Raw genomic sequence first — 14987 nt, forward strand, 5'->3', positions numbered from 1 at the left:
GGCTTTCGAAGTCTCTGTTTTATTAGCTACTTTGTAAATCTTTTCATCTCCAAGGCTTTGTCACAGATCATAAAGCCTGCAGCATATCTGAAGAAATGTATCCCAAATAGAGATGCCAAGATCAACACGCGCAGTTTACATGATACAGAATTAAAAACTTCCTGCTGATAACAGTGTCCTAAGCTCATCTTCCTCTGTGTGTTTGCTTGTTTGACAGTTTAGTATCAACATGGCAGTGGCTACTTCAAATATCACTGTGGATATGGCAAACAAACTGTATCTGAGATACTTTTTGCTCACTGAATGCATAAATCATAAGCAGGCATGCGTGCCACAAACAGCACAGCCAGGGAACAGAGGGGATCAACGACAACAGCAATCAGAAGAAACACAACGGGTCTGTTAAGGCGATATAAAGTTTCATTTCTCTTAATCCTACTTTGATGTGTACATATGAGTTCATGTGGCGTCCTTCCAATAAAAAACAGCTAAACAGCACCATCTTGTGTCTTGCAGGTGAATAATTACTGTGTCTGCTTTTGGGGATTTTTTTTGTAATATCTTACAAGTAATAAACTATAAAATGAAATAAATGGGAGCTATAAATAAAATACCCTGAGGGTAAATATTTTTAAATATATTTGTATACTTTGTATTTTACTTTTTTCTTTGTGTTATATCCTGAGGGGATGTGTTAAAATTCCTCCCGTGGAGAGCACACACAACATCGACCATATTTATCAAAGCAGTACTTTCAAGGACTTTTATTTATAGCAAACCACTACTCGATTGCCTGCACTTTCAGCTTCTTATTTGGCATTAAGTACACACACTAATTGTTTTATATTTGATTGAACGTAAATATTTGGATCTATTTAAAGTGATTGTAGCAGATTAACTGATTATCTCTGATTTTAAATTTATACACAAATCAGAATCACTGCCTCCATAGTAATGTGACTATTGGTAATTTATCGTAATTACTTATAGTGTTAGGAGTTAGCTTGTGTACATTAAATCAAATCAAGCCAGAAAATCGCATGAGATCAACTGTTACCACGTGAACCCTACGTCCGGTTTATGTGTGATGTGTTAAATTAAACATTTCCCTTCGAAAGGGGTGTGACGTTTGGCTACTTACACATATGCAAAGATTTAAACCAATCTGCTTCATACAGAGGTTAATATACTTCTCTGTAAATTCAAGTCATTATGCTTTCTCATATCGCTGCTCGTCAAATCAAAGTCCATCGAAAACATCATTCGATTGTGTTTTCAGCTTGCTTGCAGCAGCTTGCTGTATAGTGGGTTTTACGTGGGTTAAGTGACAGCATCAGTGGCGTGAATCCCTTCATCCAACCCTCTATCTTTGTGTGTCGGGCTCTCCCTGGAGGAGAAGAGCTGAACAGCAGCTGAATTGGTTTCCATTTGACCCCAGTACATTGGAATGTCCGGAAACTGTGTTCCAGTGTCCAAGTATTTATTATTTTTAATTCGTAGGCTAGACAGTTACTTCAGCTCTGTGGGCAGACTGAATTAATGCATCCGTTTTCAGGTTCTGTGAGAAGTTTATTTTGCGTTTATTTTTTTATATATATATATATAATTAAATACCCGATACTCCTATAAAACTACGTGTATTCATAATGTGTATTTAGGCCATTTTATTCTTTTGCTCCTATAGAGTGGAGCTATATTTAAGATTATGTGATTGCACTTGCTCTACTATCAAAACCCACAGAGTGATCTGCCTTCACGCATTTAGATGGCGATCTAGCACTCCGGACAGTTGCATCAGTTCCTGTGTATGCGTGTAAATGGCTGTGCTGCGGCTGCTGCACGCTACTTTTTATTCCCAGGACGCAGAATAGTAATAAATCCTCCTCTGCTTGGAAAGGCTGTGATCATAATATAGACGTCACCCTCCTGCTCGAGTTGGATCAACCAAGCCAAGTGCGCAGTTATTTGTAAGGTACAACAACAACAACCTCCAGCACCATGCCCATGGATAGAGATTTCTCAGAGATCCCCTCGCTGCGCGGAGATGATAACTGCGTCAGAGCCATAGCAAACACAGCCTTGAATTGCTCCGGATCTCTCTACTAAAAAAAAAAACGAGAGAGAGAGAGAGAAAACAGAAAGGGACTTGGTCGCGTTGCGGGCTGTTGTCGCAACAAATAGGACACGAGACGTGGATTTAAAGGTATTTAATAACTGCGACACTGGATGTAGAGATCTTGACGTGCACACCCGAGCGCTAGTGTAACGTGCCGTCATTGTGCTGTTCGGTCGCACGTCTTTAGAGTGTTCTACATTTAAATGGGTACTGTGTAGCTCTCTTGGCACGGGGCTGCACTTACAGGACGTCGCGGACTTCATAGCTTCATGTGTCTGAAACGTGTGCACGTCTCGTAGCCCCCAAAAATCAAGTGCAGCAGTTTCCCCGAGCTCAGTTTTACCTTCGTATTTATTTTTAATTCCGTTTGAGTTCAGACGGGGAAGTTGATGTTCAGCGTGGCGATTATGAAACACAGAAAAACTGTACTACGCACTTTTCTATTCTGCTTTTCTGAAGTGGCACGCCCACTCCTGTGCAATGTGGATGCCCCGTGCTATTAAATTCATGTGCTGTATTCATAGATGTGCACACTGTCGCGCTGTATGCGCATAATTCAGTCAATTTCCCCCCAAGTTTTGCAAAAAGAGCAGAAGCAGTCTACCAGAAAAAGGCCCGTAAAGCACTCGAGGAGGCTTTTTTTTTTTTTTTTTTTTTTTTTGCATTAGACGTCTGTTTTGTTTTGCTAACAGATGGGGGCACTCTTTCAGAGAGACCATCGGCGAGGGTGAATGGGGAAATGTCAGGGGTTTGTGAGAAACAGAGGGCGATAGTAAGCCCATTAGTACTATAATAAGGTAACTGAAATGGACTGCAGCCATATTACATCAAAACTACTGCCTACAATAGATTTAATGTAATTAGTGAAAGTAGTTACTGTGGCAGAAAACATGAAAACAAGCCTAAGTTTACAAAAGTAACTTATCTGAATATGAAAGTGGAATGTTTTGAAGTTGGGCCTGTTTGTCATATGATTTCCTTTTATTTTTAAACAGTCATGGAGGAAAGTGCTGCAGCAGCCCCTGGCACCGGTGTTGCCCCATCACTTCCAAGACCTCAGTCTTCCTCCTTTATCCCTTCTCGCAGCATGCTGGAGTGGAGACGGAGGGTCAAGTCTGAGTATATGCGCCTTCGCCAGGTCAAACGCCTTAAAAAAGCAGAAGAGGTCAAAGTGAGTCACATTGACGTCACACAAGTTCAATTCAGATGTTCAGGGGTTTTTTTCAGGGTCTGTGAATGAAGATAAGGTCGTAGCTAAATTTGGCACAAGACATCTTTTGTCTTGTGCAATCAGGGTTTTGTGCAATGGTCTCTAACAAATAAAGAGCAAAGCTTAATTCGCACGTGTGACACTGGTTTGTCTTTTGTATGCAGTTCTCAATGCGTATGTTATGTTAATAGTGTGTATGTCTTGGTCCTTTTTTCTCTTTTTTTTTTCTAGACCCTTTTCATGTCTAACAGGCAAAAGATTGAGCAACAGACAAATATCCTAAACACAGAATGGTCCAAGCTCCGGATTCAGTCCATCCCTCTGTCAACCGCTAATGGGGGTCTGGCCACGAAAAAGGTGGGTGGGTGGTCTGTCAGAGAGAGATGGAGAAATTATGGGGCGCTGATCTAGCTTTAGTAGAGCAGGCATCCCTTATGCTGTAATGCAGTGTCCAGGGTTTGAAACCGCTCATTCCCTTCTGTCACCTTTCTTGTCTTTTCTCCACTGTCCTATCACAATAAAGGCTAAAAGCCCCCCAAAATATGCAAAAAAGAGAGCGATGGAGACTATTAAGACAATGGCTGGACACATGATTTGTACTATTATCTGAACCTTGCGGTACATCTTCTTATTCCTGTCCAAGATGCTCTGGCTAAGCTAGAAGTGCAATATATTTTTATAATGTGAATGTGTTGTGAGGAAATCCCTTCTTGAACATCATGTTGAGATCTCCTCATGCCTCCCAATCTTTTATACCGATTCCCAACTGGATGGGAAAGAGAAGTGTGGTAGAAGTGGATCGCATGACAGTCTAACAGTCTGCGGCCTTGTGGGAGCTTATAATACATACAGCCTGATGGTGTAACCACATCTTTCTCCTCCCGCATGCTGTCACTGTCGGCTGTATTGTGTTAACTGGTTTTATTCCCCCTGCTCAGAGTTAAGCAGCAAGTGTGTAGTTATAAAACGGCCGAGTGCTGCAGCATATTGTTCTGGGATCTGGTGATTCTCAAGCCACCTCTGGTTATCTTACAGGTGTGTACAGTGGAGTTTGGCTTCCCAGGATTCAAAACTCAAGCCATTGCCATGAGACCACTGTCAACAGTAGCTGGAATCCCCTTTATGTACTCCTGGTCCCCTCTGCAGCACAACTTTATGGTATAAATAAAACACAATTGTCATTGATACAGTTACAGTGTCATATCACCCTTAGAGCACGCTGAATATAATGTGTCACTAATTCATCTGATTCTAGTTATGAGTTAAATGGAAACTGATAATGTTCTGCTCTTTTCTTATTAAATTCTCTTTTCATGGAACTTTTAGGGCAGCTGAATAAACTCAGGAACATATGTTATCGAGCTATAACATAGGAGTTTGTTCCACAGAAGTTACATTTTGAAAAACATATCCAAAAAACGGGGGTATGCTCACAGAACACTCTTACAACAGAACTTTTCATTTATTTTTTTCAGTCAGGCCGTGAATAAATTTCTGCTAACAAGTGTGATTGTCTATTGCTTTTACAGTTTTGGTCCCTCTGAAGCATCTGCAGTTAGAGACTTGTTTTAACCAAAGTTTGTATGTTCTAGGTGGAGGATGAAACGTTCCTCCACAACATCCCTTACATGGGCGATGAAGTGCTGGAGCAAGACGAGGCTTTCCTGGAAGAACTGATTGACAACTATGATGGTGTTCATGGTGACAGAGGTTTGTGTTGAATATTATATGTCCCTGCAAACAAGAGGCATATTAAAGGAAATGCAGCATCAAGTGTCTTAGAAAGGTAATGGGTCACCTCGTACCGACAGAACAGCTTCAGTGCATATTGTCAGTGATTTTCTTTGAAAATCTTTGAAACTCTGCTGGTGGAATTGGATGTAATTCTTCAAATTCTTCAATTCTTTCCTCTGATTGTTTTTGATTGGGGTGGGGAGTACTGTCTGATATGTTGGTCCAAAAATCTCCAGTAGGTGTTAAGTTGAAATTTGGCAATTTTAAGATTTGCATCCTTTTCGTACTTCACTAATCAAACAGTTCAGTGGATAGGATAAAAGGGATAGCATAGAACAACTGAATTTTGATTTTCAATGATCCTGCACTTTTTAAAACCAAATACACTTTTTGCCTTCTTAATAAAAAAGTCAAGAATCACACATTTAATTGGTGATAACTGTCGGTATGACATCTCGATTGTGTTCCAGAGGGAGGGTTCATCAGTGATGAGATATTTAAAGAGTTAGTGGACGCCCTGAGCCAGTATTCTGACCACGAGGAGGATGAAGAAGAGGAGGCCTCAGCAGGAACTGTTGGGGACATGACAGGGAAGAAAGAAGAAGAGAGGGTGATGAGGAGGAGCTCAGTGGAGGGCTCGGAAGAGAACAAAGCTGGATCTTTGGCGTTTGTCAGGAGGAAGAGGAGAAGCACTACTGAGGGTGAGTCTTCAGCTGGGCGCATTTGTGTTTTCAGATGATGAGAACAAGAAAAGTACAGGCTCATGCTGTCCGTGTCATTGCACTGTACACCTGCCACAAGGTCGCCCTGCCACAGCAGCTCTTGAGCTGACGTTGTTTGCCTTAAAGCTGCCTCTGTGTCCCTACTGTGTGTGAGTGAACCCATTTGTCCTTTACACTGATATGGCCCAGCTCTAATTACAGAACTGAATGACCTCATGCACCGAGCTTTATGGAAAACTAGGCTATATACACACTTAGTGACAGTTCATTTGAAGCACACCTGGGCACACTGTCATTTAGAGACTGATTCACAAATACATGTGTAGAAGATGGGAACGTGAATCAAAGATAATGGTAAAAGAGATGTACAGTGTTCTTATTACATCATTTTTTTCTCTTTTATCATGTTTTTTTTTACCAAGTGACCTTGAGAATTGAAGGAACTTTACCATTGCAACAGAACATATTGCATAACCTTTGTTTGTGAGTTTGTATCAAAACCTGATGTCTGGACAAACCTGGGTGATTCACATCACATGTCTCCCACAGTGAAGGACATGTCCAGCAGCAAGAAGATCCCCAATGATAAGATATTTACAGCGATCGCCTCAATGTTCCCCTACAAAGGCACCACAGAGGAGCTGAAGGAAAAGTAAGAAAAGTGTAGTCTATCCGGGGATCTGTACGCACAATGCCGGGCAGTCTGTTGCTTAGTGTTCACCATGGAGACGAAAGCTGTCAGAGAGGAAAGTAATAATAGTCGCTCCCTGTCAGGCTCTCCGACTCAAAGGGGTAGTTACATCAGCATCTGAAAGAGCTGTGCTCAGAAAGAAAAAATCTTCATCTTTGTCCAGCACTGTTTCACTAAGTTAAATGAGCGTCAATAGTGAACCACAAAGAAGTGACACATCCCGCTGAAACTTTTCATATGTCCTCCACAGGTACAAGGACCTCTTGGAGCCGCCAAGTCCAGTGAAGCTACCCCCTCTCTGCACCCCAAACCTAGACGGACCTTTTGCAAAGTCTGTGCAGAGAGAGCAGTCGTTACACTCCTTCCACACACTCTTCTGCAGACGCTGCTTCAAATACGACTGTTTCCTCCACCGTAATAGCTTCTTATATATTTTTTCAAAGTTTGAACTGTATATATTAAGATTATAGTGTTCCTTCTGAGTTTTGAGGGTAATATATTTATTATTTCTGAGTCTTTTGTTTTTTTTCCATGAAGCTGCTACTAATAACCACATAATGAAAAACAGGGGTCAAAACATTTTTCTTTCTGTTGATGAAGCTTTTCATGCTACACCCAATGTTTACAAGAGGAAGAATAAGGAGATCCGCATGGAGACTGAGCCATGCGGTGTAGACTGCTTTCTGTTACAGGTATGCCCACAGTTGTTTAACTGATGCATTCATGCATTCTCTACACATTAGAACTCCCTATGTTTTCCTCCTGATCATATTTTAAATGTTCTACGTCTTTTCTCTTGTGAAGAAAGGGGCTAAAGAGTTTGTGGATCAGAATATGTTGCGGTCACAGAAGTCTCGGAGGCGACGGAGGCAGCCCCGTCCAACCAGTTCCAGCTGCCCTGGACCATCTGGCTCTGCTGAAGAACCCAAGGAGGGTGACAGTGACCATGAAACCACCTCCTCCTCAGGTGGGGCACCTTCTCAAAATGTCACTTACTCTTGAATGAATGAATGGATTTTAAAAAATCAGTTCATGTGTTCTTCTTTCTGGTAGCAAAAGGCTTTCTTCATTATGAGTTCATGCAGTATAGATAGTGTATATATTTTAATTAGTTTCTGAGATCCACCCCCCAGAAGGCTGTCCACCCTGTCTAACCCTCTTAAGGAAAGTGAAATTTGGCTAGAGATGACAGCTTTCAAGCCACATCCTCTCTCCTTTCCTTCCCTCTTCAATCTCCTCCTAGTATCAGCTCTTTCTTGCCAAGAAAAATAAACTAGCCATTAGTTTTGCATGCTTCAGCCTCAACATAAACACATTGTTCCCTCTCCACCTCACTACTTTTACTGCACTATATTCTTTCACATTTCTACTGATTTCTTCATGCAGAGAGCAAGAGGAAGGAAATAAGCGCACACACCCCTGGCTGTTTTTCTTTCTCTTATTCACTCTCAGGTTGTTGCTGATTTCTATCAGTTCCTTACCAGAAACCTGTGTTAGTTTTGGAAACTCCTGGTACTCAGGCAGTGACTCAGCAGAGTCTCCCACATGTGTTGGGATAATGTGGAAAAAGCAGATTGTTGAGCAGATTAATAAAGACACTCAGCGCTGGAGCATGTGGCCACAGTAATGCTCCATGCAGTCTGTTGCCTGGCAACATGCGCTGTCTTGAATTGTGGAGGCACGAGCATCATTGTTGGATATCCAAAACCCCAATCAAAACTCACAGTCCCCTTTGTGTCCATTTATATACAAACACGGCTTCTAGAAACAGCAGCTTTTATGTTTGTGCAAGGTTAGAGCACCTTTTATTGCATGATTGCGGATAAAAGCTGTCACAAACTTTGCCAAGACCAAGTAATTTAAAAAGTGCTTGCTTGTTCAGATACGTGTTGAGTAAAAAAAAATGTGACAAAATGCTTTCCAGCTAAATCCCCAAAATATGTTTGTGTATGTCTGTGTGTAAAAAAGAGGGGAATTCACGGTGCCAGACTCCCACCAAGCTGCGTCCAGGAGATGATGACGGGGAGCAGCAGGCGTGCTGTGTCGTCCAGTGGAGTGGAGCAGAGGAGTCACTTTTCCGGGTGCTACACGGCACATACTTCAACAACTTCTGCTCTATTGCTCGCCTCATCGGTACAAAGAACTGCAAGGAGGTAAAACATACAGGCACATACAGGTGTTCACTTGTTTTGGTTTGAAAGTTGGTGTTAAAACTACTAAATATTAGTCACCACTAATAATTGCACTTTATTTCAGCTTTATCTTCGTTCTGTGTCCAGATAGGATAGCTACATTAACCGCAGTGTAATTAGATTTCAAACTATGTAGTTGAGAGTTTATAACATGTTTTGCCTGTAGCAGCAAATGTAGCCTGGAGACATGAAGCCTCAAGCAGAAGTGAGGAGCAGTGCACAGAGATTTCTTGCTAACTCTATGCCTTTGATTTCCTTTTCAAACTTGAACTTTAGAGCAGCTTGACTCAACTGACATCATTTTATACATTTTGCACAGCCCCATCATAACTCACAAATAGCTTTGTTAAACAGTTTCAGTCATATGAACCAATGCACCAGTAAACAGACATTAAAATGTAGCTTGCTTTATAATGACAGTACAGATGCTTTCATAAGAAAATGCAAGGAAGTATAAGTAAAACAGTTCTTAACCTCTTTGTAGACTACAAAACAAAAAAGAAAAAGAGAATCTCAGTTGTGCCTCAGTTGTGCCTGATTACCTCTCACATCTGTTGTTTACTAACTATACTAACTATGAAGTGTGTTTTTTGTAGTCTATGAACTCAACTAAAACTCTCTAAAACTGATTCATAGTTGTTTTTGAAATAAAGTACAAACCATACTTGCGCTGCTGATTTCTGTTGCGTCAGTCCAAGTATAATAACGTGCATCCGGTGCTTGTGGTTTTATGGTGTGGATAATTGGACTGACTACAGAGAGAATTGCATATGGCACCATAAAGAGGAATGCCAACCAGATGTGACGTCTCCCATTTTCCCTCATGATGCAGTTGTTCAGACATTCCCAGCTTCCCTTGGGCTGTGCATGAGAGTGCTCTGTTGGGAACATTTTGCTACTTTAAAAAATTAGATTTCAAAAGTTTTTATAGTTGTGCATTTATTTAAAAAGCGTCACCCTTGATATCCAACCCTTGTATCCCCTCTTGTTCCATGGCCAAACAAATCTGTACTGGGCTGCTAATATTCTGACTGCCCCACCCACCCACTGCTTCTCTGAGGGGAAATGCTGAAACCAGCTGCATTATGTATGTGTACATCCCAGGAAAGAGGCCAAAACTGGGTTTTAGCAACCAGAAGTGGTTGAGCATGTTTTCACACAGATGCATGTGAATGTCTGGTCTCTGCAGTCGGGTTTTATATAAGCAGCTTGTTTTGAAACTTGGGTGCCTTTGTTACTTTGCACAAAATAATTGCAGAATGTCTTCATATTTGTTTGCTTGCACGCTGAACTTGCAAGATGATATGTCATCCACGTCATTGTCATTTCCCAAAGGTCTATGAGTTTGCAGTGAAAGAGGTTCTGATCCATCGTGTTCCTTTGGAAGATGGAGGCATCTCCCCTCAAAAGAAGAAAAGGAAGCATAGGCAAGAACTCAACTGTTATTATCTTTTCTCTGACTTATTGTTTCGTCTTCCGGAATAGGTGTGAAAGAAATTTGAGCTTTTAGCAAAGAGGAATAAAGCTCTCTAATGTATTTAATGGATATTACAGGTTGTGGGCAAAGATTCAACTTAAGAAAGGTATGTATAACTAAAAAAAGACATCGTTTTTACTTCATTATGCCTTCTGACATACAACACAGCTTACTGTTCCAGTCTGAGGGCTTTGTCCTCTGTTGTTCCAGATAACTCATCCAATCAAGTGTACAACTATCAGCCATGTGACCACCCCGACCACCCATGTGACAGCTCCTGCCCGTGTGTAATGACCCAAAATTTTTGTGAGAAGTTCTGCCAATGTGAGCATGAGTGTAAGTGTTAACTTTTTTATTCATTTCATCACAATTTGTGGCTTAATTCTACCAAAAACACAATAGCCTGCTTGACCATGCGATGCTCAAAGAAGATTGTTTGTTATAATCACATTTTCCACTGAGAAGCTGTTTGCCAGGCCACAGTAGAGCAGGGCAGCAGAATGTAAAACGATTTTGCAGTAGTCTGGCAGCGGTCAGAGGAGAAATTGTCCTCTGGCAGGGATAGGTGGGTGTCTGCTTCACAGAGAGCTGCATTCACAATGAGCTATTTGCTGCAGCAGCAATGCCCCAGAACTGTGTTTTCTTAAATGGCCACATGGTGGAGAAATGCTTTTTCTGTATGATGCCCTCTGGAGAGTTGATAATAAAGAGAGAGGATAAGATTAAGCAAACATTTTTTTCTGTGGTCTCGGAAGAGGAGTTTTTTCTGCTTGATTTGTTCATCTGCGCTGGTTTAGTCACCTTTTCTCTTCCCATCTCCTGATTACCTCGCCTTTTCCCGTAGCGGCAAAGAGCCGGGGCCAAACAGGAAGCAGGTCCTAGTTCCACATGTGCGTGCATTAAAAACTTGGAGTGAAATCAAAGGGATGTGACAGGCTCTGTGCTTGATATATAACATCGTCTCCTGCGTCAGTATGAGTCAAATAGCTCAAGCTAAACGGCGCTTGATGATACAGAAGTATAAAATCCACTCGTGGTGGGAATGGGAAGCGATAGGCTGCCTTGAGCAGCCTTAGTATGGACAGTTTTTTTCCAAGCATAGGCTATTGGAAAGACATTTCCGTTATTCTTGCTGGAGCCTTCCATTCATCTGCCCTGAGGGTGTTATGTTACACGCCTCAAAATTGTATTTCAGCATGTCTGCCAGCAGAGGTCTCTGATTAATGAACCTCTCAGCATTACTCAACCTCTGAGCTCCTCTTCTGCAACTGTATTTCGAAATTCAGGGGTTTTTTTTTTTATTGAGTTTTTTAATCATAATGATATTTCTTCACATAATGTAGTATATTTCTGGTTTACTGCTAACTTCTTTATAAAACATGTCAGCAATTCCCCTTTCAAAGCAGCTCTGTGTCTAAATGTTGTCTAGGCCAAAACCGCTTCCCAGGCTGCAGGTGTAAGACTCAGTGCAACACTAAACAATGTCCCTGCTACCTGGCTGTAAGAGAATGTGACCCAGATCTTTGCATGACATGCGGTGCCGCAGACCACTGGGACAGTAAAGTAGTCTCCTGCAAGAACTGTAGCATCCAGAGAGGCCTGAAAAAGGTACACTGGAAGATGTGGCTGTTTAAAAATTTTAAAGAGTGAAATTTAGTGGTATTAAATAACTCAAATATCATATGGTGTTTTTAGCACCTGCTTTTGGCTCCCTCTGATGTTGCTGGGTGGGGCACGTTCATCAAAGAGCCTGTTCAGAAGAATGAATTCATCTCTGAATACTGCGGAGAGGCAAGTCTGTGCAGTTTAGTCGATTTTATTTTCAAATACATCATCCATGCTGCCTGCTTACAGTGTTATTTTTCCTATATGTGTGCATAAGCAGCTGATCTCTCAGGATGAAGCAGACCGACGTGGAAGGATTTACGACAAATACATGTCTAGCTTCCTTTTCAACTTGAACAACGGCACGTATTCCCACAGCGTAAAATTCTAAGCCAGGCATACCACTGCAGTGTATTAAAAAACCCATAACATACTCGGTTTCTCTCTTTAGACTTTGTTGTGGATGCCACACGAAAGGGGAACAAAATCCGCTTTGCAAATCATTCAGTTAATCCCAACTGCTATGCTAAAGGTCAGTGAAGGGGGGGTGGGGGTCACTTTGCTTTACTATATGAATTCAGCAGCTTTATAAGAGTTATGTTGTCTGATGTTGTCTTCCCTGCCCTTGCAGTGGTGATGGTAAATGGAGACCACCGCATTGGAATATTTGCCAAACGAGCTATCCTTCAAGGAGAGGAGCTCTTCTTTGATTACAGGTAGAGTTGAAGGCCCCTTTGTAATCTCCAGCTTCAAGAGATAATGTATACAAACTCACACTCTTCATACTGTTTCCTCCCACAGATACAGCCAAGCCGATGCCCTCAAATATGTGGGAATAGAGAGGGAGGTAGAATTGTCTTAGCTTCATCGGCTGCCTACCTTCAGAACTGGTCCTTAACTCCTCAGCCACCTACTAATGCTTCTTTCCCCGTCTGCAGCATCACATTTAGCTGACAAATTTCTATCAGCAGTCACCGTCTCTGCCCTCTCTGCTGCACTTCCAAAAATAGAAAGCCCCTCCCTGCTGTTTGCAGGTGCTCATGCGCCACAAACACTGTACCACCTCCTTCAGTGACAGCCATTAGCTCTCCTCCTCATCTGCTCAGACCCATCCACCTACCTGTAAAACTGTATCAACCAAGCTTAAACTATTTAAAGTGGAAATACTATTAATCCCTATCACTTACTGTACTGAGAGCATCTCAAATTTTTTATTCCATCTCGTCAAAGCAAACAAAGCCGAAATAACCCATAGCACAGTGTGTAACTCTCAGCAGTTTTGTTACTGTACTTATTGACTGGCTTTTCTTTGAGAATTCAGTATGTAATGCAATTTTTTACAGTGTATGTAATGATGGTAAATGAAATGCATGTGACAAACCATCCATTAAACATGTTAGATGCAACATTAGCTTTGGACAGATACTGTTGTTAACGTGCAGTCATGCAGTATTGTAGTATGAGGTTAAGCTGTCGCTGTTTTACAGAGAAACTTGATCAGGTTGCGCAACTCGATGCGCTCCCCCTGTGAATTTTCTCTGCAGCTAGCAACTTCATCCATCTTTATGGTAAAATAAGTTATTGTGCATTTATATCACTGTTCTGCAAAAATAGGCAACCAGACGAGAAACCGACTGACTGAATGTAACCTGTAGATGATGGTGAAGAGATCTCATTCTGCTTTTCATTTTAAACATTATCCTATTATTGGTACTCAGACTGGCATGCATACGTCAAGCATTTATCTTTGTGTTTACAACAGCCCGATACTCTCGCATTTTGCCAGGAAAGTAAGTCACAGAGTAGATGTTTCCTTTGCAAATAAATAAGTGCCAAATGATTCCAGGAAGAAAAGTGCTGAAACAACAGGGCTGTGTTGCGTAACAAAGCTGTGTTAAAGGTAACCAATGAAGGTTATAACCATGGAAAAAACAAATTTGTTAGTGTTTGACCAAATATTAAGGCCCCCCACATGTGAATGTAAATGATCCTTTTTCATTTGTTTTTCTTTATTTTTTTTATGTCCACACTTGCCGTTTGGTCTGTTCTTCATTTATAAAACATTAAAAGCCCACTTTGAAATGAGATCTTTCTCAATAGAGATGAACAAAATGGAGTTTAATGCTGTGTACAGTGTATGCCTATAAAAATAAAAGTTTAACTTTATACATTAAAGATGCTACCCTAGTCCTTATCTGTGCTAAATGCTCCCTACATTGAAAGCTCAAACAACACATTGATTTCCTTCAAGCTTCATTTATTGAGATGACAGTTTGGCTTTGCCTTGATTTACACAGTTATGGTCATTTACAGTGAAACTATTACAAAACAACCTCGAGCAGAGAGAACAGAAAAATAATCTACACTTCAAGGTGATCAAAACATAACTGTAATCTTCATTTCTAGAATTTGTTCCAGAAGGATTTAGTTTGATGTTGCAGAGAAATCTAACCTGCCTACTCTTCACATGATTTCAGACATGATATCACTGTTCACAGGGTGTCTGCAGATTTTTAAGGCCTTTATAGACACTAAAATCTCTAAGTGCTAACAGAACACAATACACACAAATCACAATTCCTTTATGAGCCTAATTTAAGCCCCTTTAAATCTGCTTTTTTTTAATCCTGTAAATTCTGGCATTAATCTGAGCTTCAACTCATTAAACAATGCTCGGAAAGTTTGACATTTTAAATCGTCAGCACATACCCTGTCTTAGATAACATCCAGCTGGCTGACTCCCTCTACTGGACGTTTAACCTACCCATTTCTTTTCCTCCATTATGAGGCTGCAGGATGGTCCCTTCAGGATAAGGTCATGTGATGCCTGTGCAGATAGGAGCCATACTGAACACTGTCTCACTGTACTACTGTTGGTGCACTACAATAAGTGAGCTGAATAGTTGGCATGAGTGCACGTTTGTCATTATTTTAAGATCAGGTTGTATCTTGGTGGGAAAAATGTAAATACACAAACATTAAAACATCAGACCACACAAACACACGCTCCAGGGACCACATATGAATTAATTAGTGAGGTGCAATAATGTGACACTGCTAATGCTGAATGCTTACAGTCCATTTACCAATGAATACAGTGAGATATATACATTTATATGATAAAGAAGTCGACTCTTTGCTAAAAGGCAACAAAGCACATTTGACCCAAGTTTGTTAATGTGGCGATTGTCCAAATAACAAAAACATAAATCATTCTTCGATCGTCACAAACCATCAGTT

General features: G+C 41.0%; 1 protein-coding gene across 2 annotated transcripts; it reads left to right on the forward strand.

Annotated features, from left to right (window-relative positions):
• The first annotated feature begins 1650 nt into the window (after nucleotides 1–1650).
• ezh1 (enhancer of zeste 1 polycomb repressive complex 2 subunit) lies at nucleotides 1651–13922 on the forward strand. 2 transcript variants are annotated; one of them, XM_005920322.3, is made up of 20 exons: nucleotides 1651–1972; nucleotides 3112–3287; nucleotides 3558–3683; nucleotides 4362–4484; nucleotides 4919–5036; nucleotides 5531–5761; nucleotides 6332–6434; nucleotides 6724–6887; nucleotides 7074–7165; nucleotides 7278–7440; nucleotides 8442–8626; nucleotides 10001–10092; nucleotides 10220–10248; nucleotides 10353–10478; nucleotides 11572–11750; nucleotides 11838–11933; nucleotides 12028–12109; nucleotides 12199–12279; nucleotides 12379–12463; nucleotides 12549–13922. In XM_005920322.3, exons 2-20 carry the CDS (start codon nucleotides 3114–3116, stop codon nucleotides 12607–12609), a joined length of 2310 nt encoding a protein of 769 aa, XP_005920384.1. In that variant the 5' UTR covers nucleotides 1651–1972; nucleotides 3112–3113; the 3' UTR covers nucleotides 12610–13922. The 2 variants fall into 2 exon arrangements, with proteins under 2 accessions (XP_005920384.1, XP_005920383.1); XM_005920321.3 differs by having other exon boundaries at nucleotides 1653–2203.
• Nucleotides 13923–14987: the final 1065 nt, after the last annotated feature.

Source organism: Haplochromis burtoni, unplaced genomic scaffold (genome assembly GCF_018398535.1).
Source record: "Haplochromis burtoni strain Fernald_Lab_line unplaced genomic scaffold, NCSU_Asbu1 Contig_21, whole genome shotgun sequence".
Classification (NCBI taxonomy): domain Eukaryota; kingdom Metazoa; phylum Chordata; class Actinopteri; order Cichliformes; family Cichlidae; genus Haplochromis; species Haplochromis burtoni.